The sequence below is a fragment of the Phyllostomus hastatus genome, unplaced genomic scaffold (genome assembly GCF_019186645.2).
Source record: "Phyllostomus hastatus isolate PE091 unplaced genomic scaffold, TTU_PhHast_1.1 phas_contig_58, whole genome shotgun sequence".
NCBI lineage: Eukaryota > Metazoa > Chordata > Mammalia > Chiroptera > Phyllostomidae > Phyllostomus > Phyllostomus hastatus.
In genome coordinates, this window is record NW_025333916.1 from 27,966,391 (window position 1) to 27,993,686 (window position 27,296).

General features: G+C 41.9%; 1 protein-coding gene across 3 annotated transcripts in view; it reads right to left on the reverse strand.

Annotated features, from left to right (window-relative positions):
* Positions 1-10,327: 10,327 nt before the first annotated feature.
* Positions 10,328-27,296, reverse strand: part of LOC123824746 (regulator of G protein signaling 7 binding protein) — an 87,197-nt gene continuing 70,228 nt past the window's right edge. For all 3 annotated transcript variants that reach the window (XM_045848104.1, XM_045848102.1, XM_045848105.1), the window contains exons 5-6: positions 25,996-26,066; positions 10,328-15,778 (exon numbers count right to left, since the gene is read on the reverse strand). In XM_045848104.1, the coding sequence (XP_045704060.1) occupies positions 15,687-15,778; positions 25,996-26,066 (163 nt within the window). In that variant the 3' untranslated portion in view covers positions 10,328-15,686. The remainder of the gene's footprint in view (positions 15,779-25,995; positions 26,067-27,296) is intronic.

Sequence of the window (27,296 nt, forward strand, 5' to 3'; positions counted from 1 at the left end):
ATTTCTTTGAGTATATTTAGAACTATCTCTGTTTTCTCCAGTGTGGGTTTCTGAATCATTTGTTTGATGATAGTTTTTCCCTTTCTGTTGTAAACAGTCTTCAGTGTCTGCTGAACCTTGTTCGTCTGTTTATGGTTTTGAACGTGTAGTTAGGCTGACTGTGTGTGGTAGTTGTTGGCTAATGGCTCATTCTACAATGGTAAATACATGAGGCACACAGCACAGGCTCTGTCTTTAGAATTCCGTGGCATAATTGTCTTTGAACCATTTCTCTGGTTGCCCTTCATCATTGTGCCAATTTTTAGTAGAACTCTTCACTTTCGTAACCATACTGTTACATTTTCATGAAGCAATGCTACTTTAGGTTCAATAAGCATCCAATCTGTCATTGACTCCAGTTTGATATTTTCTATGCCCCTGACCTCTTACTTAAAGATGGTTCCCTGCTATTTAACAAGTTACACAATCTTCTTAGCTCAGTGACAGACTCACCATAGCAATATGCAGCAAAATTAAAGTTTCACCTTGGTCAAGATCTGGAGAGGCATGCAGTTGCACCATTGATCTAAAAACTCAAGGGTATGTATAAATCTCTTTCAAATTTGTTAGAAAATAATATACAGGGAAAGTGATTTCTGAATTGAGTGAAAAGTAGGGAAACTATTGGCTTGGCCATCAAGTCTGTTTTTTTTTCCCCTATAAGATGGCTCAAGTAGTGCTGAGTTGTTTTCAACTTCATTTGAAACAATTTTGTTAGATTGTATCATGACAGCTGTCACATCAGCATTCATTTTTTAAAAAACTTACCAGAATTGGTGAATTTTTGTGTAGCCATTTCAATATTGAAAATGGAAGATAATAAGCAGCATTTTCAGCATATTATGTCTTATTATTTCAAGAAAGGTAAAAATGCAACTGAAATGCATAAAAATACTTGTGCAGTGTATGGAGAAGGCAATGAGACTGATCAAATGTGTCAAAAGTGGTTTGTGAATTTTAGTGCTGGAGATATCTCGATGGACGGTGTTCCATGGTCAGGTAGACCAGTTAGAGTTGACAGAGATCTACTTGGGACATTAAATTGAATACAGTCAAGATTATACCACATGGGAGATAGCTGACATACTCAAAATATCCAAATCAATAAAGTTATTGATGAAAATGAAAAATGTGTCTTTTATTGTCTGGAAAAAACTAAATGGACTATTTGGCCAACCCTAATATAACCACAGTGGGCTGCTGGAGGAGGTGAAAGGGGCAAGCCTGGTCAGTCAGGTGTCACAATCAGGGCTCTGAACATTTGGGGCAATATGAATGCTGACTCCACCTACTCCCTACCTTGGAGTGAATACTCCTCTCCACATCCATATGGAGGATCAGTTCTGATACAGATAAGGAAGAAAACGGAAACCTCAGAGATATACAGTGCACTCCATTAGGAGAGTCAGTGATTTTTAAAAAATGGAATTAGATTTGAGTAAATTCTCCATTGAAAGCCATCCTGCATGCTGTAGTTAATTCTTTATTTCCTCTCTTCCCTCTCAGACACCTACTGCAGTAACTGGATTTGTGATGGCTTTTCCTTAGGCACATTATTCCACCTTCCTGGTGAGGTGACTGGAAACACAGTGACCCAGGGTTGCACAGAATGAGAAGTAAGCAGGCGTCTGCAGTCAGGCATGAGCTAAAAATAAAACCCATATCCCATGAAGCTAGATTCAGAGCACTCTCCCCTTTGTTAGTGCCCTACATTGGGTAATATAATGGGAGCGTTCACCCTGTGAACTTGTGTGACAATTTACTTAACTAGAAGTTCTTTTTGCAGAGTGGATATCTAACAGTGGAGGCCCAAGCACCATAAAACTGTAGCTCTATAATGATATTTTTGACATCTGTATTAATTTATTGCTTTTGGGTTATTTTCACCTAATGCATATTGATAAAGACAAAGCTTAAAGAACTTAGACTATGGTTAAACTTCAAAGGCAGTTTCAGCCTCACTGTTGCTGGGAAGACAATAATTGCCAATTAAGGAGTTAAACGCTATGAGGAAAGCCAAGGGTAGAGATATCATTGTTTTGTTGATTGAAAAGATACCCATGTGTTTGACATACCAGATGACCAGAAAGTAATGTTAATGGGCTATCCATTCAAAATAGTTATTCACGGATGATTGTACCAAGCACATTTTTGGACTCTGGGGAAATATCAGTGATCAAAAACAGGCAGTAAAACCTGCCCACGTGGAGCTTATACTCTATTGTAGGTACTCTTATGCCCTCTATTGTAGGAGGGCATAAGTAAAAATATGTAAATTTGGTTACATGTTAGGATCTGATAAGCTCTCCAGAAGAAAATAAATCAAGGAAGGGAGCCAAGGAGGGCTAAGCCTCCTGTTTTAATTAGAATGAACATGTGAGACCTCAGTGGAGGGTGACTATTGGGGATGCTATTGGTATCACCTTTTTTGGGGCCAGTGCAACTCCCTCCAGTTGCCACTGATGGTCCACAGTGGACCAGCTTTGACTGTGAGCAACCTGTGTCATACTATGTAACCCTGGGTCACTATGTTTTGGTCACTCGTCCTTAAGAGGCTACTCTGCACATTCCCCCCGCCAGGTGGCTGATGAATACTATGGTGAGAAGCTGGTCTCTTTGCTTCAAGGGGGCACAATTAGGCAATTTGGTTCATACTCCAGACCCCCTCTCTCCTACCCCTGACAGCCTAGATTTTACCTGAGATAACATCCTTGTTCCACTCCTTCCGTTTTTTCCTATCCTCCTTCCTTCTCTCCCTCACAGATCTTCCCCAAAGAGCAATCCTTAAAAAAATATATTACATGCACACAAACCCTTTTCATAGGATCTGCTTCTATGAAACCTACCCTAAGACATTGGACATTAAAAGTAGTCCCAGGAAGCTGATTCTAAGGATGGGAGTACTCTGAAGACAGATGGAAGAGAGGTTTCTAGCCCTGATGGTAGGTGGAGCCCCAAGCCCTGGCATGTTGTAGCAGTGCAGTTGCTAAGACAGTCCCCTCCAGTGAATTCAGATGCTTTGTCGTTTGAACAGGATGCACTGGCTCATGGGATATCTCTGGCGTGGGAGAACTAGCAATTAGGAAGGCTGTGGAATTGCGTGGTCTCTGATGAAAGAAAATGACAGGCTCAGGGCACTCAATGGGTAATTTAAAGCAAAATGTGAGGCCCAGTGGGCCTTTTGGGAAGAACTTAAAGAGACACTCATCTCCTGTAGCTGGAGGCAGACATATCTGAAAACCAGACACTAGACTTATTTGTAAGAGTGGCAGAGTTTCAGAACAGGCTGAATTCTCAGTACCAGAGATCTGGAAAGGGAACATCTGAGTGTTTTCCTGTGAGCATATTAAATCCCCAGATTGTCCTGAACCCTTTGGTCCTGAAGACAGACACCCACTATGTGGAGGGTAAAGTCCCCACCATCCCTCTTTAAAGATGACGCAGATACCTCAAATGAGATGATGCCAGTTTTCCTCAAGGTCTGCCTCCATTGTCTTGTGTGTCTTCTAATCAATAACTGGGATCAGAGGTACAGTCAGCAAGTGCTAGGCTTAGGAAGGGAGGTGATGGATTATACACAAAGGAGCTGACTCCCATGTACCAGCAGACACTAGGAGAGTATGCCTAGCAGTGGATCGGAAGGCTGCAGAATCAAAGGGTGACAGAATGTGAAAGATGCAAATAAAGACACATTTCCATGACACAGTATTTAACACACTGGTAAGGGCTCTGTAGGATGGTTTTAATATATACTTGAAAGTTTGGTAAAAATTATGGGTCACATTAAATAAAGCTGACATACTTTATTAGAAAAATTAGCAGACTGTAGAAGGAAGGATTTGCTGGAATGGATCCACTATGAGACTGGAAAACCAACCAGCTAATTCTTTTCCTTGGGAGGATTCAAGGGACTCTTTATTTTCCAAGGCAATGAGGAATGCATGAATGTGGAGAACAGCAGCATCAATACAGAGCTGGGTGGTGCCTGAACTTTATAGGCCAGGGCTGATTGTGTTGAATAGATGCTGTTACTGAACTGGGGTCCTGGTAGCAATGGGGATGATGGGATCCTGGATTTGTGAAGGCCAGGTGAGAGTCCCTAACCATCACAAGCATGGTAGGTATAATTCCTGTAATGGGCAGAAGGATCAGAATGGGAGTAGGAGAGGCAGACCTGCAGGTATCTTTGGAGATGGCTAATAATGGTGATCAAGTTATTCCTAGGGATAAGGCAAGTAGGTAGGGTATTGCTTAATGTATAGAATTTGAAGAGATAAAAAAATGGACTAGCAGGAGGCTGACATCTGCTTCCCCAAAGGAAAGTGACAATCTCTTATCCAGTTTCCAGATCTGAGACAATTATCCAGACCCGAGCCTGTCTACTGAAGGGGAGGCTGCATGGACATTAAGACGGTGGCAAGATTACAGTTTATACAGCAGTGAGTCTTCTAGTCCTTTCCCAAAGGGTCCCATAGCCATTTATCCAGGTAACAAACAATGCACAGAGGAGAACAGCTAGATCTTTCAAGAGATTCAGATATAGGGTGTGAGCTGACACTGATACCCAGGGACACAACACCCATTAGGGAAGAACAAATGGAGGTAAGGTCAAAGATGGAGTCCTAACCCAGATCTTGCTCACAGTGGGTCAGCTGTGTCCATTAACCTGCCAGGTAAGCATTTCTATAGTTCCCAAACGTATAATTTTACAGGCCTACTTAGCAGTTGGCAATACTAGCATATTGATTTCTTGATATTTAGGGGAAGAGCTATTGTACTAGGAAAGGTTAAGTGAAAGTTCCCAAGACTTTCTGCCACCTTCACCAAGACAGTTAATGGAGAAAGTTATGACAAATCAAGGCTAATGAGAGATATTCATTGGTGGTGGTTTTCATCATATTCCTTATTTAATTCACCAGTTTGGCTCCTTCAAAAGCCAGATGGATCATGACAGGTGAAGTGCACTGCCACAAGCTTACCTAAGAAGCACCAATAATAGCTGCTGTGCTGAATGTGGTGTTTTTACTAGAACTGATCAATACAGCCTCAGGTATGTGTCATGAGACTTTCATACAGTTCCAAAGGTCTCTACTAATTGTGCTTCATTAGACAGAAAAATATACAAGAAGTCCATAAAAGATCAGGATTTAGAGATGCTGTGGGTCCGTAATAAGAGTTGCTGTTTTTAGCTTCCCTGCAACAAATTCACTATCCTTAAGTGCCCCCAGCAGAGGTTTTATGTGGGGAAGGTGGAGAGGAAATCCTTAAAATCCAGAATGAGTTTTTGTCAACCAGTAAGTGCATGGGCCCTATTACAAATTATGCCAGATTGTTATGGGCTTTTTTATCTAACAATGAGAACGCAGAGAACAGAACTTTACGTACTCACTGTACAATATTATTATTAGCAGCTATGTGCCAGGGTTCTAGCCCAACTCCATGTCCTCAGATGACCTTTTGGACCCAGTATTCTCTACCACCAGGAGGCCTCACATTTCTATAGCACTTTATATTCTCATTATATAATGTTTATTTAAATCATTGAGTGGTTGGGTACCTGACATTTAGCATAACTCCATGTCCTTAGAAGACCTTTTGGAACTAGGCTTTGCTCCCCCTAGAAGAACTCACCATACCTCGCAGCAGAATACCCAGATCCTATTGATCTGAGCATTTGGAGGATCTCACATTTGTGTCCACGATGTTAATGATATTGTGTTCCTTGGACCTGGCGAACACGAAGTGGTGCATATTCCACATGCCTTGGTAAGACACACGGACTGAAGAGGATGGGAAGTAAGCCTTACAGAGATTCAAAGGCCTGCAACAGCTCTGGCTGGTGTGGCTCAGTGGGAAGGACATCAGTTCAACTTCCAGTTGGGGCACATGCCTGGGTTGTACACCAGGTCCCCAGTTGGGTGTGTGCGGGAGGCAACTGATCCTTGGTTCTCTCACACACTTGTGTTTCTCCTTCTCTCTCCCTCCCTTCCCTTCTCTCTAAAAAATAAATAACATTTCTTTTTCATTTTTAAAAAAGTCCTGATACATCAGTGAAGTTTTTAGTAATCCACTGGTCTGGGGGATGCTGGGTCATCCCTTCCAAAGGAAAAGCCAGGTACTGCCCTTGGCATCTCCTCTCACTTGGTTAGCCTCTCCAGGTTTTGGAGGCAGCATATTTCACAGGTGGGGTAGAGCTCTGCTTTATTTATTGAGTCAGTAGGAGCGCTGGTTTTAAGTAGGTCCCAGGGCAATAAATAGGCTCTGCAGCAGCTTTAGGCTTCAGCATAAACAGCCCTGCTACTTGGGCCTTATCTTCTGGCAGAGCCCACGTTACTAGTGGTGTCTGGGCATAAAAGGATGCCGTGGAGACTCTGGCAAACCCCAATAAGGGAGTCACAGAGCAGACCCTTAGAATTCTGAAGCAAGGCCATGCCATCTGAAGCAGAGTGCAATATTCCATTTGAAAAGTTGCTCCTGGCAGAGATGGGGGCTCTGAATGGATCCAACAGCATTGACTTCAGGAATAATGCCCCCCTAAAGATGTTCACACCCAAATTCCTGGAATCTGGAAATATGTTATATACTTGGCAAAAGGAAATTTGCAGATCTGATTACATCAAGGATCTTGAGATGGGAAAATTATTCTGGAGGGAGGCAGAGGAGCCAGGGTCCAGGAAGGGTATGTGATGAGGGAAGTAGAAGTCAGAGACACAGGGAGCAAGGGAGAGAGGGATAGAGTGGTGGGGGAGAGGGAGAGAGACAGAGACAGAGACAGAGACAGAGACAGAGACAGAGAGCTAAAGACACTATGCTGCTGGCTTGAAGATAGAAGGTGTCATTCATGAGTCAAGGAATGCAGGAAGCCTCTGAGGCTGGAAAAGGAAAAGAAATAGATTCTCCCCCAGAGCATCCAGAAACAATGCAGGCCTGCTGACCCCTTGATTTTAGGCCAGATTCTGAAACTTATTTTTAACCTCTAGAAATGTAAGTGATTAATTTGTGTTGTTTTAAGCCACTAACAGCAGCAGCGATAAGAAACTAATGCAGACTTTTCTCGCCAAGATGAAGTTATTTACAGCCACTGCCGAATGCCCGTTTCGTTGGCAACAGAGATTGATGCTGCGCCCTTAATGCAACACCGTTGCTTGGGGAGAACAAGCTGCTTCTTGGTGACAAGTCGACTATTTCCAGCCTGGCAAGGATTCACCTGCTTCCTGGATATGGGTTGCCATTACCAGCCACCTGCAGGGCTTCAGCCAGCACCAGTATCCATTGGCTCACAGAGTGTCTGATCTACAGACATGGAATCCACATCACACTAGCTAAGACCAAGGGCCCCACTTTATAGCAAGGGAGGTGCATCAGTTAAAACACGACTCTTGGATTTGCTCTTCCTACACATACTCCACCAAGCAGACACTGCCATCCCAAGAGAGTGGTGGTGTGGCCTCTTAAAGGAGAGGACAATTTGCTACATTGGGTGCTAACCTTCAGAATTCACTATACTCCTTAAATCAGTCAATGGTTCTAGTTAATGGTTCTGAGTCACCAACACACAGACTATGTGGGTTCAAAAATCAAGGGGTAAGTAGGAGCAATCCCAGTGACCTACTGAGGCATCTGTGCTTTTTAAAAAAGATTTTATATATTTATTTTGAGAGGGAGGGGAATGGAAGGAGAAAGAGAGGGAGAGAAACATCGATGCGTAGTTGTCTCTCATGGGCCCCCAACCAGGGACCTGGCCTACAACCCAGGCATGTGTCTTGACTGGGAATTGAACCAGTAACTCTTTGGTGTCCAGGCCAGTGCTCAGTCCCCTGAGCCATACCAGCCAGGGCAGGAATCCTGCAGTGCGTCTTATATGGGGGTCTAGAATCTGTGTGTGTGGAGGTCCTATGTCCAACAGCAGAGGAAATGAGTCCACTAAACCTGAAGCTGCCACTGCTACTTGGTCACTTCAGGCTCCTTACGCCAGAAAACTAGTAGACATAAAATTTACCAAGTGACAGAGGTTATGAGTCCTGATCATCATGAAGAGGGAGAGTTATGCAACATAACGAAGGCACAGAGGAGTATGTTTGGCACTCAGACGACGCATCGTGCTACCTCTTGTTCTGCTCATGCTCAAGTTTGACTGTAAGTGGGCAAGTACAGCAGCCACAATCTACTATAGGCATGGTAACCAGGGTCTCAGACCACTCAGACATTGCAACTCACAAGTGCCAGTGCAGGATGAAGGGGATCCAGAATGGGCAGCTAGAAAGGGATGTGATGAGTATCAGCTATATGGTCTTGGGACCAACTGCAAAGTGGGGGCTGTGGTTTATCACAGTATCCCTCTTTTTGTGTATGTGAATTGTGTCCAAAGAATCCAGAAGCTATACATGGATGGAATGTTAATGTGAGGAGCTAGTGGACAAGGGCAGAGCTAGGAGTGAACTGCAGTAGGTGCTTAGACTTGTTCTACTGAGCCACGGCATCCATCTCTCAGCTGCTGTGAAGGTTGGCTGCTAATGGCGATGTGTATTCTTCTACATCTTGCTTTCTTGCCCTCAACACTATTATGGTTTAATTGTTTTATCTTGCTGTATATAGCTGTAATGGAGTTTATTTCTCTTTACTGTTCTATAGTGTTCAATTATATCAATATAACACAATTTACTTTTCCATTCTTCTGATCTTCGAGTTGTTTATGGCTTTTGACTATTACAAATAAAGCCACTATGGGTATTCTTTTCACCTGTCTTTGAGTTCACACACACTTACCATTCTGTTGGGTCTCTACCTGAGAGTGAAACTATTGGGTCACGTGGTGCACATACATTCTACAATTCTGTAACATACATTCTGTAGTGTTAAACAGTTTTCCAAAGTGGTTTGTGTTCTGTTAGGAACTATTTCACAACTCTATGGGGTATAAAGACATTCTCCGGTATTATCTCCAGGAAGCTTTATTACTTTATTACCATTTACCTTAATTAAGGTTAATAATCAACTTGGAATGAGGCAAGAGAGAAGTTCAATTTTTTTTCATATGCACACCAATTGACCATTTGATTTTAAACCACTACTTATTTAAAATATTTCCCTTTGTCCACTGTTCCGTGCACAGTATCATGTCATGTTTAATTGTTGTATTTTTTCTCAGAAAAGAGCTTTGGTGCTAAACAAGAGATCGGACAATTGTTGGGATTTTGTGATATTGATAATACCTTGATTTTACTCTGAGGTAACTGGGCCTCACAGATGTTAATGAATTTAGTGAACGGTTTCTTCTGTACACAGGTTCACATTACTAATGCCTTAAATAAGACAGAAGTTAATTCATTTATTTAGCAGATCACAGGATAAAGTAAGGTGATTCAGATCTGCTAAGGCACTCCTGTCATCTTCATGCAGTGCCTACTTCTGACTCCAAGACAGCTGTTTCTGCTCCATCCTTATGCTGTCATTGCAGCCTAGTGGGAGGAGAGAAAGAGCATGAAAATGAGTGCCCCTTATTTTAGGAATGTAACCCTGGAATTGCACAATTCCACTCATATCCTATTGGCTGAAATTTAGACATATAGCTACACCCACAACCAAGGGAGCCTGGGAAATGGAGTCTTTACTTCAGGTGGCCAGTGTCTCACTGAAATTTGGGGTCTCTGTCACTAAAGGAGAAAAAGAGAGAGTGGATACTGGAACTGCTAGCCATAGCCGTGGTCTTAGTTGCAGAATATCCATGATTCAGGCAAAAGTCAGCGTAACTCCTGGCTGTACTGCACGGCCCTTGACAGGAGCTGGATCTCAGAGTTGGACTTTTGACAAACTTCCTGGGATGCACTTTTGTCAGAGTTTAATTCCTACATGTCTCTCCACAAGTGTATGTAATGTTGTGTTATTAGAAAATAAAATTATTTAACTCAATGCATTTTGCTGTTGTAGCTATCAGGAAAACTGAACTAAATTTAGAGAACAGTGTTACTGTGAGTGAAAAAGTCTCCAAAACTTATTTTAATCTTTCAATCCTCCCTCCACTGGTTTTACTTTTACTTCTTTCTTTCTTTCTTACCTTTTTTCCTCTTTCCCCCTCTCTCCTTTTTTAATGTTTTTGTTCTCCTCCGCTCCTCCCCTCTTCTCTCCCCTCCCCTCCCTTCCCCTCCCCTCCCCTCTCCTCTTCACTCTCCGTGTCCTGGAATGGGGAGGATGAGGGGATGAGGTCAAGTGGTTTATAAAAATGTTTCTTTCACTTTTTCATTCTTTTTTAAAACTTTTATTAATCATTTTTATTACACAAGTAGTACATATTCATTGTAGAAAAATTAGAAAACACAGAAAAGCAAAAAGAAAAAATAATCACCCATAATCCCACTACCCATAAATAACTACTATTAACATTTAATGTATGTCCTTCTAGCTTTCTTATGCATATATATACATACATAGATATATTTATATATAATTTTCTTTTTACAAATATTGTATCATACTATACATACTGTTTTATAACATGTGTTTTTTATTTAATATATATTGTGAACATTGCTGTTTATTCCCTGAAAAATTATACAGATACTACATGCTCATTGTGGAAAATTCAAAAATTACAGATATGCCAAAAGAAAATGTAAGTGCTCCAAATCTCACCTCCCAGAGATAAATGACGTTAACATTTTAGCAAATATCCATTCAGTCTTTTTAATGCACACCTACATATGTATATTTAAAAAATGGAATAACACTATAGATTTCTTCTGTAACTTTCTTTTTTCACTTAACAATATAGCTTATTCATTTCCATACATATACATATGGTGCTTATTTTAATTGGTGCATGGTATCCACTGAAAGGATATACCACATTTAACCACCCCTATACTGTAAGCTTATTTATATTTACCATTCCTCCAAATATTGCTGTGTTAAACATCCTTTCTTGCATATATTTTTTGAATAATGAATTAATGTATATTAAGTTCCTATCCTCTGACCTTTCAAGGAGAATCTCCCTAAAGTGGAATTACTTGGCATACACATAATTGCCAAAGTGTTTTCCAGAAAGATTGACTCAGTTTAGTCTTGTTGACTCTGTAAGAGAATATTCATTTCTACACTTCCTTCTGTCCCTGGGCACTTTAAATCTTTATACTATTTGCCTTTCTGATACACGAAAAGGAGTATATTATAATAATTTGCATTTTTGATTACTAGTATATTCAAATTGTTTCATATTTATTATTAATGCATTATTTAAATTTATGGTACATTGCCAGTTTGTATCCTTGTCTCAATTTTCTGCTGGAAAGTTTGATTTTTTTGAGTCATAAATGTCATGTTTTCACAAATCCATTCATTCATTCGATAAATATGTTTTTAGGGTTTGCTTTGTGTTTAGCACTGTGTTGGGTGTTGAAGATACAGCAGTAAGCAAAGTAGACATGGCTGCTGCCTCCTTGAGCTTCCAGTTTAGTGGGTAAAGGCAATTCAATAAGCAATGTTGACAAAAGTGCAGTAAGAAGAGGGTGAAATGGGAACATTTGGCTAGTCAGGGGGTTGTAGATCGTGGGAACCTCCCAACGCAGTGGAGTTTAAGCTCTTGACATGTATTAGAGGTCCACACTTTTCGCTGCATAAAGTTCAAATTTTTTTTGAAAACTTTTGTATCATATAGGAGTTTTGCATTTTTAATTTGTCAATTCCATCCATCTTTTCCTTTGTGGTTTATTTGTTTAGTGTCATGCTTAGAAAGGCTTTTTTGTCCACCCAAAAGTTACATAAATATTCGTTAGTACTATCTGCTTTGTCCTCTTCTATGTTTATTTATGTGTTTTAACATTCAAATCTTTACTGCACCTACAATTTATTCTGATCAAAGTTATGAGGCACAGATATAATATTTCTCCCAAGAAATGGCTAACCAGTTATCACAATATAATTTACTTAACAATCCAACATTTCCTCGGGGATTTGAAATGTCATTTTTGTAGGGTACTCAATTCTTCTATGTCCTTTGGTTTATTTCTGGACTTTATATTTAATTCTAATGATTTATTTTGAACCAATAGCATTACTGCTCTTTTTCATTCTAGCTATAGTTACCTGAAAATTGAGCATTTGCTGACATCCTAGTATGCAAAGATATGATAGACATTTCTTAGGTATCTGTGTGGGATGGGAAGTTAGTATGGATGATATCCCTAATCCTTTCAACTCTGAGATTTCCAGAGCCTGAAATTCCTATGGGGTCATTGTTAATCTGGCCCATTTATTTGCTCTCCAAAACTAAATAGATCCTTTTATACTTGGTATTTGTTTTCCCCTCTCACTGTAAAGCTCAGCTTTCAGTAGGTGGCAGTATTGCTAAACAGTTAAGCATCCCGGTGCTGCAAACAGCACAGAGGGACAGAATGACCTGGCAGGATTTCAGTTTCCCCAGAGCCTTCATTTAGAGGAGGCGCCTGGGCTGTGCTCCTTCTAACGTCTTCTCTGTACTCTAGAACAAGGGCACAGGCAGAAGTGTGCAGTGAATCTGTTCCTAGATATGTGCAAAACGTACTTTAGAGTGACACCTTGGCCTTACGGGCATTTCTGTCCAAACCTTATCCAAAATCGCCTTTGGACCCCACCACTGACTGATACAAAGCCTGGAAATGTAGTTTTAAACAATGCGATTGTGGTGGTACTCAGGTGATTTTTTTTTCTTTATACTTAGTGGAATTTTCCAGATCTCCTACAAAGAACATGAATTGCCTCTGTAATCTTAAAAAAAAAGTCAACATGGGGTATTGAAAATATGTCAGTAAAATGGACAATTGTGTGTCAGAAAATGTTCACATCCTTTTGTTTTTCAAGTATGTGAGTACATGCAACAAACCGGGTTCAATGCTCTCTCCTTATCCCTAGAGATCAGCTCAGTGTTATTGCTAATCTTATAGCACGTTACCAGCAGGAAGCTGAGACAGTAGAACTCTATCTCATGGAACTACACCTGAGAAAGTCCTTTGGTAGGGAGAGGAGAGTGCGGTCAATTCCTAAGAGATACACTGGCATATCTAGCAGGTGAATTACCTGTTGCAACCATGCGCCAGTGTAGGTTATCAGGTCTTTGAGCACTAAATTTAATTTTAGGACCTGCTACTGAAAAAAGATCTATAAATCTTGGAGTGTGTCTAAGGGAACTACAAAACTGATCAAAGGCTGGGAAACAGGCACTATGAATAAAGGATAAAGTGGCTGAATTTGTTTACCTTGCGTACAGAAAGCCTAACTAGGGAATTAGACAAATTCCCATCTCCATGAAATGCTACTGTGATCCTCCCAAACACGGAGGTGAGACCTGAATTTATTAACAGTCTTCAGTTGTACAAAGGACAGTTGCACAGAAGCTAAGTGTTACTTTTATGCTGAGACTAAGGCTAGAGTGAACACAAATTAACTGAGCAGAAGTGATTTAGGCCAAGCATTTAGAAGAACGTGCTGAACACCAAGGTTGGACTTACCAGCTAATAACTTTGTATGAATTAGTAGGAACCAGAATGAAGCTAAGGGTTTTATATAGTAGAAAGATGGGAGAGAGGAAGAGACAGGAGTAAGAATGTGCCAAATTGGGCTACTTCATAATCTCTAAAACAGTGGACCTGAAGTTAATTTATCTCAGGGAATAAAAATAAACCACAGTCAGGAAAAGATATTAAGCTTTAACCAAACTTGATCTATGAAAATCAGGATTTACAGACCAGGTAAATCTGGGAACAGTTGCCTGCTCTGCGGGGGACTTTCACCTGAGGAAGCTTTTAGATAGCATATTCCCACAACTGTTTCTGCAAGTATTTGATTTAGAATATGATGATTTAATCATGTAATTTTCAAGGGTACTTCCTATTAAGTCAGACATACCTATAATCAGGCATCAATTACCCTTCATTGGAACACAACTCTGGGCTCTAAGAATGAGGCTGAAAACAGGCTGGTAGGATCTAAATAGAGACCTGCATAGCCTTTTGAGATCTCTTCCAACTCTTTAACCCTTTCACTTCACTTTCAATCAAAAGCAGCTAGAAGACAATTCCAAGGACAATTTCCACAACATGAAATATTAGGTCGAACTATATGAAATTGCTATTTCTTAGGTCAAAACAGTCAAATACCAGCAATTTCAGATAATTCGACCTAATATAATAATTATTCCAGTAACTTGTCTGCACCTGTCTTTATCTTCACTAAAGCTAAAAGCTTTAATATACTTCATTTTCAGGTCAAAATGTTGGTGGACATGTAAAAGCCCATGTACATAAGTAGGAAGAAATTATAGGGTTGGGATTAAAGATGATTTTTGAATAAATAACTTATAGGCATCTAGCTCACCCTTTTATTACACTAGACACTGGTGCCTCTTGTCTGACTTCAGGATTTTTCAGACTATGAAAAAAGAAAAGAAGTCCAAAGGCCTGATCTGTCAACCCATGGCAAATTCTGTCTGGGAAATGGGCCAAAGGAAGAATCGGGGGAAATCTAACAAAATTTGTACCATGTTTCTAGTTTAGTGGAGGAAGGTCACAACAAAGCTGGGAGCAGAAAAACATGGTGCCTGGCTTCCTCCTTTCTAATATAATAGTATTGCTTCATGTGTCCTGCTTTCAAGAATCTAACTCATAAGGTAAGACACGAAGTACACATTGGAAAAGTCACATCTGTATAGTCACCTAAAATGAGACAAGCTTAGCTGAACTAAAAAGATTTTATTAACAATGTAAAATGTTAAATATTTGTACGACCTGAGCTAATTCCAGCATGCCCTAAAAGAGTTAACACTATGCTGATGTGCAGACTTCATGCTTCAGATTTCAATTAGAACAAAATGTGATAATATTCAAATTTTACATTGGAGGGCAGTTGTATAAGTTACTACACCATTTCCTAACTGGATTACTTCATTCTCCAAGAAGCTGAAAAAGACACCATTGGATCAAAAGGAAATTAGTTGCCCATATGCATTGAACGAAGGTATTAGGATTATTGTGTATTTACAAAATTTAAATACTTTTCATATATGGTTTTTCTTGCATTATAAATTAAGATATTTTTCAGTTGAAGCTCTTAGATTCTGACAGAATGGAAGACTAAATGTAAATGAAAGCAAAGAAAGCAATAGATGAGGTGGTATGTTTGCTTATGATATTATTTCTAATGATATTGATAGATTGGATTTTTAACACAGTTTTGCGTTTGAAACAGATTTCTATGTTGAAAGACTTCTTCCATATATGATAAATTGTTAACAAAAGATCAGTGAGAGCTATAGATATACTATTATACATGAAATAATTTTTCTCTGTATAATACATTTTTAAAAACCTTTAAGTAATTTAAAAATCATAATTCTTGCATCTATCATGGTATGGTTTGGAGCAGACATGCACAATGTTGGCTTTAAAAATCCTTTTAAAAACAGCCTGCTTTTTGAATTTGTTTTTTTTTTCCACTTGACAGCAACTCCTTTCAAATGTAAAATCATTTACAAGGACAGAGAGTGGCAGATAAAAGTAATAATGAAGCATAGAAAACATAGTCAAAAACCAATAACTGTGTTTCAGCTGTCTGGAGGTCCTCAGCTTCTGTGACTTTTTTTCTGGTCTCCCCTGGGGTGGGTTTCCAGGAGGAATCTTCTAGCTGGAGACGAGACAACATAGCCCAAAGAACCTTCTCTTCCGTCTTCTCACCAGGGGGTAGGAAGTTAGATTTAGAAGGCTGCTATCATCTGTGATGGGACAAAGCACATATGAGTGAGGTACAGACATAACCTTCTTTTATAAACGTCTTTAACCCCCTCCCCCACCTTTGAATCAAAGTTTCTTAACCTTAATCACCATTGACATTTTGGACCAGATAGTTCTTTGTTGTTGGGGGCTGTCCTGGGCATTCGTAGGATGTTTAGCAGCATCTCTGGCCTCTACTCACTAGATGCCAATAGCAGCTCCCCCACCAGTTGTGACAACCAAAAATATCCCAAGATATGGTCAAATATTCCCTGGGGGAAGGGCAAACAGCCCACAATTGAGAATCACTGCTTAGAATTAAACTTCAACTGTTTAGAGCTCATTGTTCAGTTGGGAGAAGCATAGATTCTTAGAAAGAGCCCATGCTTTGGAGTAAAGCTGGCTTCTTTTATAAACTTGCCTCTGTTATTTACTAGCTCTGTGACTTTGAACGTGTAACTTAAACTCACTAAGCTTTAGTCTGTCCATCTGTAAAATAGGGTTTAATATTACCTAGGTGAGGATTAAATGAAAAACATTTAGCTTGGGTAGATACCTTGATGCCTAGTGGAGAGGAAGCACTTAGTAAATAGAGCTATTACTAATCATTTCCCTTTATACAGGACCATCTCCTTGCCTCCATTGACCTTCATGCCTTAGGAAGAACTTTCAATTTTTCCGTATTAGTCTGTCCCTGGTACTGTCTATAGATATTTGTAACAAGGGTAAGAGACGATTGCCAACTGTTGAATTCATAAAGTTTGGTTTGAAATTTTTAGCATGATGACAAGTAGAGGAATAAATAAGTCCTTAAACCAAATCTAGTTTATTGGGCTGGGATTTTAGGAAATAGTGCTGTCCATAGACAGGGTGGATAGAAATACCCTGTGGAGCAGAACTAGCCAGTGTGAGTGCCAGAGGCCTGAGAAGGACCACAAAGAAGTAAGTTTTTGATTGCCAGCTGGCACAGGGCTAGAGCATGGTCAGACTGGAGCTAGGGGCGGCCCCTTGGCTGGTTGGTTTTGACAACCGCTGTGGACCTAAAATCTTCCTGGATGGGTGGCACCACCCTCCCAGAGCAGAGCTCAGGGGCTCCCTCCTTTCTCCATCTTAACCTGGACCAGAGGTGGCGTTGGGAAAGAGCCAGGAGTCAGGAGTTTGGTGAAGTGATGAAAAAAGTGAAGAATGTGCCTCACCTCAAGAAAATGGATTGTAGGTGAGGGTTGGTGTTTGTTGATTACTGGGCCTAGACACTCCGGAAACTGTCAAGAGCAAAAACAAGTCCTGGCTTTCTGGTCCTCTTATGTAAATGTGTCCTCCAAATGTCTAGGCCTTCCCTCCTCTTCTCCAAAGGTTCTCATGTGTCATACTTTGAAGTGAACTAGCATCACCCACCAAGCTGACAGTGCTCCTCGAAATAGTATGTACTGTGTCATACGTCTAGATGGAACTAGAATAGCAAGTTGGAGCCAGGGAAGAAAACAGGGGCCTCAGCGGGGCACATCAAATTAATCAAACACAGTCCACACTTTCAGTCTCCACAGATTAAAATCCTCTCTTAAAACTCACATTCTGTCCTGGCTGGTGTGACTCAGTAGACTGAGTGCCAACCTGTGAACCAAAGGGTTGCCAGTTCGATTCCTAGCCAGGGCTCAAGCCTGGGTTGCAGGCCAGGTCCCCAGCGGGGGGCTTTCAAAAGGCAACCACACATTGATGTTTCTCACCCTCTCTTTCTGCCCCCTTTCCCCTCTGTCTAAAAATAAAGAAATAAAATCTAACCCCCCCCCCCCACATTCTGCTAATATGGAGGAGAATAGGACTCTCTTCATCCTTTCCTTAGTGAAAAATAATTCACTACATTCTGGGTGTTAACACTTTGACAGCTAAAAATAGGGCATCTCTCTTTTATAATTAATCTTGTTTTAGGAATGGAGAAGAAGGTAAAGCGGGAGTAAATGGTGATGGAAGGAGACTTGATGTGGGGTGGTGACCACATAACACAGTATACAGATGATGTATTATAGAATTGTATACCTGAAACCTATGTAATTTCATCAACCCATGTAATCCCAGTCAGTTCAATAAAAAAGTAAAAAAAAAAACCCTAAAAATAAATAAATAAATATGCCTCCAAATGTTAAGACATTGAAAACTATGTCAGATAGTATATATGAGCCTGATTTCTTAGGATACTATCTTAGCAATGAATCATAGTATGCTTTGGAACAGAAAGATAACTCACTTTCTCACTGTGTTTCGGACACTTACTTTTTTAACCACCAAATAAGCAATGAACTTAACCCAATGGATATGGCAAAGATACATCAGACTCTGAAGGGTAAAGAATTTTACCTTTCAATATCTCTTCGGATACTGAGTACATTTCCTGAAACTCAAACTCAAGTTAATCTGATATTCAATGCTTCCTTGGAACAGAATTACCAAAACTATAAAGATTATATATATATGAAAATCTTTTTATTTCTATTTCTTTAAGGCTTGGAAGATCTATTTCCCAAATTCCCATATATATTTCCCTTGCTCAAAACATTAAAGAGGTTTGGGGAGTGACCTAACTGGTATTTATACACGTTATAAAATGCAGTTCTGATGTGTATGGTTCGCACTAAAAGAGGAAGTGTCTCCTACGATGCTGTATTTACAAAGAGAGTGTATATGCAGTTGTTGTGGTATGTGTATGCTGTGGTGGTGTATTTGTCCCCCATTCTCTTTTTTTATGTATTAAAAGCATGTAGGCATTATACACAGATATTAAGAGATTTGTATCAAGACTGACAGTTGTCAGAGGTGAGGGGGTTTGGGGACTGGATGAGAAAGGTGAGGGAATTAAGCAGTATGAACTGGTAGTTGCAAAATAGTCACAGAGATGTAGATTATAGCAGAGGAATATAGTCAATAATATTGTGATAAATATGTATCAGGCCAGGTGTGTATTTAAGGCAGTGAGGGGACCACTCTGTGAAGTACATGATTTTCCGGCTGCTTTGCTGTGCTTCTGACACTAATATAGAAAAATACTGAATGTAACCTGTAATTGAAAAGTAAAAAAGACGGACCCTTGTGTCTGTGCACTCATTACAGTGAATCAGAAGCCTTTTTGCTACTGCAATTCTCTTCACTCAGTCTTCTTTTCCTATATATTCTGTCACTAGTGAGTGCTACATGCACACCCACAAGCATGCAGAGCACTCACAAGTGAGCAGGAAGTGTTAGGATTGATGAGAAAGCGCTGGGGTGTTAAGCAAAGGGCAGGATCCTGTTAAGGACGACTGATGGTGTGGGGGGTCGTTGTTGAGCACTTTGGTGACACCTTTGTCTAGCCCAGAGCTGGTCTGATTATCACCTGGGGCTGAGGTGACACAAAAACTCCCAAGTTCTTGGCAGACATTCAGAGCAGCTTTCTGCACCACAGGAAGCCGACACCTGCATAAGTGCTGACATTCACAGAGCAGTACGTCTGCCTGGACAGTCTGAAGTGAATTAAGTCCAAGGGAAGATGTCTTTCCACACTGATTAAAACCCAGTCTGTCTGAAGTGATGGGTTGCCAAAAGAATGTGAGTGGACAGAATGGACTTTTTCCCCACTCATTCTAAACTTTCTGGGCTATGTCACCTGACCTTGTTGAGACATCTTTGATTTTTATTGCAGATGTTTGAGACTTCAATAGTAACGCTGCCGGAAATATACAGGCACAATTCTAGAATTCCGAGGGGAGTTTTCCTTTCCCAAGTGGAGGAGAAGGAAGAAGACATTTGTGAATCCACGGAGGTCTTGGTATTCATGGTGGGCTGCCAGGGTGAGGGGGACTTGGACATTTGGTGAAGTAGGGGGTTAGGCGTTCTAGATGGAGAGAGCAGGGTGAGCAAAGGCAGCCTGAATGTGGGTCCAAATCAACAGTACAGCCTGGCTGAAATGAAGAGTATATGAAGGAAGGGATAGTACAAAACAGAACTACTAGGAATTCCCTGAATATGGCCGCACCTGCCCCTGCCTCCCTGCCTTTACAGTCACCAGTTCTTTTCCCAAGGAAATGCCAACCCCTTCCTGAAGATCAGCTTAAGCATTTCCCCCTACACAGTCTTTTCTGATTGCTTCAAGCTTCTGCATTCCTTCATGCTTCCAAATGTCCCAGCCCTTGCCACAACCTCTGCTTCCAACCCTGTCTTTCCACCAGCCTATAAGCAACTCTTCATAAAATTCTTCACCAATTTACCCTTTCTGCCTCAGCTCTTCATTTCCCACTCACCTCTCAACCCCCCTTAACTATGCTTCAGGGCCCAAATTCCCAAGTCAGCTGCTTCTGCCAGCATCGCCAGTGACTCCCTTGTTGGTAAATCCTACAGACACTTTCAGTTCTTACTTAGCTGAGCTACCCTGCAACTTCCTTTATGTATTTCATAAGGCGCTCCAGGTTTCCTTCTCAGGCCCTTTTGTAAACTGCTCCTTTCCCCTCAGACCTTCAGTTTCGGTCTTCCAGGACTCTTCTCTATGCACGTTCTCCTTGGGGGTCCTCAACCCTTCTTAGAGCTTCAGTTACCATCATGCCGATGATGTTTAAATCTGTATTCCCAGTGCTCCCAGTGTGCTTGTCTCAACTCACGTAAGACTTGTACATCCATTCTTAACCCCCAGGGGTTGCTCTTGGAGTCCCCCATGTCCAAAACCTCGATTGTCTTCTGTCTCTGCTGCTCCTCTTCTTCTCCCTGTAACTTAGTGAATGACTCCATCACTCACTGTGCTTTCCAAGTCTGACCTTGGGATTCATCCTTGTTTCTGCCTTGTTCCTTGGTCCACCCATCTAATTGGTTGTATCCCTTTTCTCCTTGCTAAATCCCTCCAATGGCTTCGGGTTAAAGTCCAAACCTCTTAGCATGGCTAACAAGGACCTTAGTGGTATAGGCCCACCTATCTCCCAAGGCTCTTTTCTAACCACGTTCCCCTTGAACGAAGTGCTCCCAGTTCATCAAAATGCCCCACTCTTTCATCCCCCCAAATGCCTTCACATATCCAGGATCTTCTGTCTAGACTGTATTTTTTCCATCTTTTTCTTTGGCTAACTCTGGTTCATCCTAAGAGATCTCAGCTCAGATACTTTCCAAAAAGTAGTTCTCAATATCTCCACTTCCCCCAAATCTGGCTACATGAGAGTATAATATGCACTCGCAGCAATCGGTGTCTGTGTCATAGTTGTACTATACACACTACTTTCATCTTTCCAATTGTGTGTGTGTCAGTTATTTCCAGAATTCACATGCTTTACCCTGAAGACTCCATCACAGCTTCTGTGACAGGAGGCATACACCATTTGAAAAATACTTCTCAGGTGTTTCCCATCCAGTCTGTTGAGCTGGAGAGCATCTAAGGGGAGAGACATCCCCATCACCCAGCACAGCATCGGACACCTCATAGGTGCCCATCACATGTTGGATGATGGTGGGGACATTGGATACTAAGGTGAGAAGCTTGTTCTTCCTTCGGTAGACAATGAGCAGGCACTTAATGTTGACTTGGAGCTCAGCATAATCAGAGTAGTGCATTAAGAATCTCATGTGTGATCAGTATGTATGCATCAGACTGGAGGAGAGAGAGGGATTACATATGTCACAATGAATCCTGGACAAGAGGTTGCAGAGATTACTAAGGATACAGGGCTATCAGTAAAACTGCCCCGAGTAATATTCAGGCACCAACTTGAAGCACACAGTTTTTATATGAGGCCCCAAGGGAAGGACCTACAAGGTCACCTCCAGCCTTGCAGGTGGCATAACTGCCCAGTTTTCTTCAGCCAGATTTCAAACTCTTCTGCCTGACACAGTTGGGCTGGTTCTGGATATGGAGGTCCAGATGGGAGTGGATCAGGGCTATGAGTCTGGGAAACTGCTCCTAGTCCCAGTTTAGTCTGGAGTAGGGCTGTCCACAGAAGGGGCCCCATTCTGGAACAGCGAATTCCTGACTCATTGTAATGCTCAGTATTAGCAACAAAATTCTAGGCAAGAGTGAATGTTCTAACACATCCAGAGCATTCATTCAGTCAGAATTTTAGAAAAGGTGAAACTGTCTTTTAGGCTTAATTTATTTCCACCAATTTGTTTTGTCTGATTACAACATGCACTTAGAAGATACTTGTCCTTCACTTTCCAATCTCCTTTTAGCCTTTGTCAGTAACCTTGCGGGCTCTCCACAGGTATTTCCATTTGTAATCCATTTGACACAGCCAGACAACCATAATTAATGAAGCTCCCCACAGCACTGTCACTGACCCAGAATGTAGAGCAGAGGAGCCACTGAAGCCGCGGAGAGAACAGCGGGCTGGGAGCCAGGAGGTCTGGACACTGTCTGGAGGAACAAGGGTGGCTCACTGTGTTCTTCACGCACCTCCTTGACTCCGCTTTTTAACTAGAAGGGTGGGGAAGGAAGGCCCTGTCTACAATGAGGGCCTAAGCCACTCATCATTGAAATTCCTGCTCTCGACCACTTTCCTTTATTTGCCACTGAAATCAATTTAGAGTAATCTGTTCAGTCAAGTTTTGGTTGTGGTAGGAAGGGGAGGAGATCTGATGAAATCTTTAAAGGCTAAGACAGATGCGGAGCAGTTTCTGACGGGAGCGCAGGGGCGGAGCCTGGAGAACGGAGGACCCGGGTGTTCCCGGCGGAGGCTCCCCAGCACCGGCCCGGCAGAATTTTCACATGGCCAAGGGTTGAGGAAGGAAAAAGGGGACAAGAAGCATTATCTTTTCCCTTCTTTCTCTCTGCTTCAAGCACACACATAAATGAAATAAGAAGAGAAAGCAAATAAAAAGAAAGAAAACAGAAGTCTTTCTGTAATGGTTTCATCCAGTTAGTATTGTTTTGACCATAAGGCCCTACAGAAAAGAACTGGAATACGTTTTTCTGCACGGCACCCCGGACCACCTCCAGCACTTGTTAACCTAGACCTGCATAATACACAAACCAGCTGGGAAGAATTCCAGGAAGGTTATGGGGAAGTCCCTGTGGTCTAGCTCAATACAAGCAGTCAGGGAGAGGAATCTGGCCGATTTGCTCATTGACGTGGCACCATATGCATTTGCTAAAAAATGTTCCCAGCTCCAGAGACCTGCTCTCCTTCCCTCTGGCCTTCTCGGACCCTTGTCCAGACTCACACCCTTCTTTCTTCACTGGTCAGCTCACGGTGACGTGATGCTGTGAGTGCCCATTGCACGTGCAGAGAACAGAGATATATCTTCACATGCTAAGATACATCTCCCACAAATGAAGAAAACCGAATTACCCACAAGACTTCACCTCAATCTCTTTTTATTATTATTTTAAAATCCTACTGGGTCACTGCCTCCTAAAGAAGTCCTTGCCTCTCCTAGCTTTCGCTTTTTACTCCCCCAAATAGATTCAGGGTTCATGTCCTGGGTATTATTTAATTACTATTATTATATTTAAAATCAGCCCTGCCTGGTGTGGCTCAGTGGGTTGAGTGCCTGATTGCAAAGCAAAGGATCACCGGTTCAGTTCCTAGTCAGGGCACATGCCTGGGTTGTGGGCCAGGTCCCCAGTGGGGGGCGCGTGAGAGGCAACCACACATTGATGTTTTTTTCCCTCTTTTTCTCCCTTCTTCCTCTCTCTCTAAAAATACATAAAATCTTAAAAACAATTATTTTTGTTTCTAAAATAATATAAAGTTACAAAAATACAGTATACTTTTTATGATTATACACAATGTCCTAATATGTAAAATGAAATTTTTTTTCCATTAATGCACAGTTTAAAAACTGTTGGAGGAATTTTCACTGAAAGCAGAGGAACTAGTGGGATGGGCAGGTTTAGAAGAGGGGCTCCACGGCATACAGGAAATTCAGATTGGGGCACCCTGGGCAGTCACCCTCCTGGGCAGCTGAACGTGACATACAGCCAGAGGCCCATGTGCTGTTGATGGCGGTAGGCTTGTCAAACATTAGGAAGCTGAGGACAGCTTCAGCCATGAACCTCAGCTCCAGAGTCTTGGGGGTCCATGTTCTAAATGGCAGGACACTACATATCATCACTGGAAGCAGAGGTTGTTCTTTTCGATGACGGTTTAGAGTATTTCTGAGCTGAACTGGGTAGGTTAGCCAGTAAATAATAGTCATAATCATAATTGTAGCAACAATAGAGTAAACGTTTGTTGAATGTTTGCGCTCTGTAAGGTCGCTAGTAGATATGTGACATGCATTGCAACATAACAACTCTCTTTTTATCAGTTACCTGATACACCGCCTCGCCTGCCCCTTATTTTCTGACACCATATCCATCCCAACTGGCTCAAGCCACACTACTCCTCGGCCTCTTCGCCTGGTGTTCTCACTTCCACCTCTCCACCTTCTGCCACACGCTCCCTGAGCCAACAGGCGCTGCGTCTCCGCTGCCAAATCCTCTCCCTCCCAGCTCAGAGGCAGGCCGCACCCTGTGCTCCCTCCCACCCAGGCTCTGCTCCGTGAAAACACAGGAGTTTTTTTCTTACCTTTAAACATCCTTTCCCTGCCCTCTAGTTACCGCTCTCTGAAGCAGATGCTACACTTAAGGTTGTTCCGGCCCTGTATGCTTAGTGAAAGTGCTTATTATTATCCTTTGTACAAAGCTTCAGACCCTGGGGCTACAAAGTGAGTGCAGATTTAACACTGTTTATGGCCACTGTTACTGTACTATCCCCCAGGCATTGCTCTGGGTACTGGAGACATGATAATTAATAAAAGCTTACGGCCACCTCTCACAGCCTTTCCCTCTCCGTGTTAGAGTGTATTCTCCCACAGGATAGTTCTGGGGAAGGGCAGCCTGGAATCACCTCCCAGCCTTTCTACCTATAGTCTGTGTGGCCTTGATCAAGTTAGTTAACCTCTCTCTGCCTCAGTTTTCTGCAAATTGGGGAATATTAATAGCATTTCTTTCAAACGTGTTATTAGAATTAAATAAGTTAAAAGAGTTATGGTCTACAGTATTTAGGATAGTAGCTGTGATACTATGATTTATAATAAGTATATATTTGGTCTTTCTCCTAAAACCCTTGGAATGGCCTAAGTGCTGAGAGCTATAAAGGTGTCTCGTTATGTTAATGAGGCGACTTTTGGAAAGCACCTAAGAATGGGGGCTAGTTAGAAGCCTGTGTCCCAACCCATGATCTCCTGGGAGAGAAGAAAGGATGGAGATTGATTTCAATAAACTGATGACCAATGACTTAATTAATTATGCCGGTAATAAAGCCTCCATAAAAACCCAAAAGAACGGGGTTCCAAGAACTTCTAGGCTGGTGAACATGGGGAGATTTGGGGAGAATGGCACATCTGGAAAGAGGTGGATGCTCTGTGCCCTTCCCCACCCCTTGTCTTATGCATCTTGTCTATCTGGCTATTCCTGAGTCATGTCCTTTTACAATAAACTGGGGATCTTGCTAGGGGAAGTTCTCTCTGAGTTCTGTGAGTCATTCTAGCAATCTAATCAAACCTGTGAAAGGAGTCACTGGAACCTCCAGTCTACAGCCTGCTGGTCCGAAGCACAGGTGACAACCCTGAATTACCACCTTCCTCCAAAGTGTGTGGGGGAGGGGCAGTCTCTGGGACGGAGCCCTTAACTTGTGGGGTCTGATTTTATATCAGGTCGTATCAGAGTTCGAACTGTAGGACACTCAGCTGGCACCCGAGAGTTGTCTGGCGTATGGAAACCACACCCGAGTTGGGTGCGGAATCACAGCGGCACACGGTCAGTTCTCAATACATGTTAATTATTATTATTACTTCTTTAGATAATTAAATGTCTAGATGGCAGAGATCTTCCTTTGGAAGTATTCTTGGGTCTCCTCCACTAGGCTGCAAACTTCTTAAAGGCAAGGGGCAAGCCTTCAGACCGTCTGTGTTTGCTGTACTTGGCATGGGCTTTCCACAGCTGCGGCAGTGAATGAATGCTGTTGACCTACTGGGCCGGAGGGGAAAGTGTCTGTTGTAAGGTCAGGGCATATCTGGGCTATCCTCAGGCAAAACTGTGTTCACTTGAGAGATTCCTTTCCCATTATCATATTTTTTATGGGAAAGACAAATGAATATTCAGTGCTTTCTGTTGTTTGTGCAAACTGCCCCCCCCACCACAACTTGCTTTAATTTATCTAGAAACAACTTCCAAGGTTTTCATGTTAAAAATAAAAACATCATTTGCCTCAAAAAGAATGACATGACTCACCTTGATTTTTCAATGGTAAAGGCATAGTTTCCCTGAGTTTGCTTAAAAGGTTTTTCATTTCTCGCATGTCTCTGTAAAATTGATCAAAAGAAAAAAAATCGTCAGCTGTAAATTTTTGAAATGCAATCTCAAACAGTCTGTTCCACGAGACAACTGAAGGACAAGAGTCTGTGCTTAATGGTACTAGCCCTGAATCTGCAACAGGCAACAGGCAAAAATTGAATCTATTTTACTTTTATAATGAAAAGAAGTCTGAGATGGGCTGGCTCTGGGAGGAGAGAGCACGACCCTGGCCAACGTTTCCACAGGGCATTTCGCTGGGGGTGCCCTCGTCTCTGCCCTCAGGTGGACCCGGCTGAGGTCAGAGAGGAGCCTCTGGTCCTGAGGACAGGACTTCAGATTTCCAAGGGGAGGTGAAGGACACACAACTAGAATGGTGGGGTTACCCCAGGCAAAGCTGAGGCCCGGTGACGGTCAGACGGCTGTTGTGGTTGTGCAGGCCCCGTTGCTGTTGTCTCTCTTTACCATGGTTGGAGTTCTGTGTAACACAGATGTTAAGAATTCCTGAGGGCCAACACTTATTAAACTGATTTGGAATTATGGGAGAGTATGACAAATTCTACAACCGTCAGAGAAGAGCTCTTCATAGTGGGTGAAACAGAGAGAGAGAGGCTGGGGGGCAGGGTGCAGGTGGCACAGCTGGGTCTTCCTCTAGACACTGGCATGCGTGTCTGACACTGCATCCACATCCACCCTCATCCCAGAGTACATATGATCACGAAGCCACAGAGCCACAGAGTAGTAGCAGGAGGCATGTTGGACTTTTCAGGTCTTTGGGACAGGGGTTCCCCACATATTCAACAATGGTTATCCAGGGGAGTCAGCATGCTTGGAATCCCAAGATATGGTGGTAGATTTCATTTAAAAAAGCAAAAATCAGATATATCGTTTAGTTAACTCTGAGACAGTCAAGCAATATCAGGCACCCAGGGTTTAAGAAAATTTTGGGGTGGGATGGATAATCATAAAACTGAGAATATTCTATCTATTAATCTATCTTCCTTCTGCCATTCGAGGAAATAGAGATATCATATAATTTTAAGTTTGAAATCACTCAGTCTGTTTCATAAAACACAACTGTTTTGTTGAATATAGTTTGAGGACCACTTGTCTCAGGGAGGCAGAAACCCCGTGGGGTTCCCTCCTCGAGTATTGACTAGTATGTGACAAGGAGGGGACAGCAGCCTTGTGGATCTGCATAAACACACCTGTAAAAAATGCAAAAACCTTTCCCACAGGTG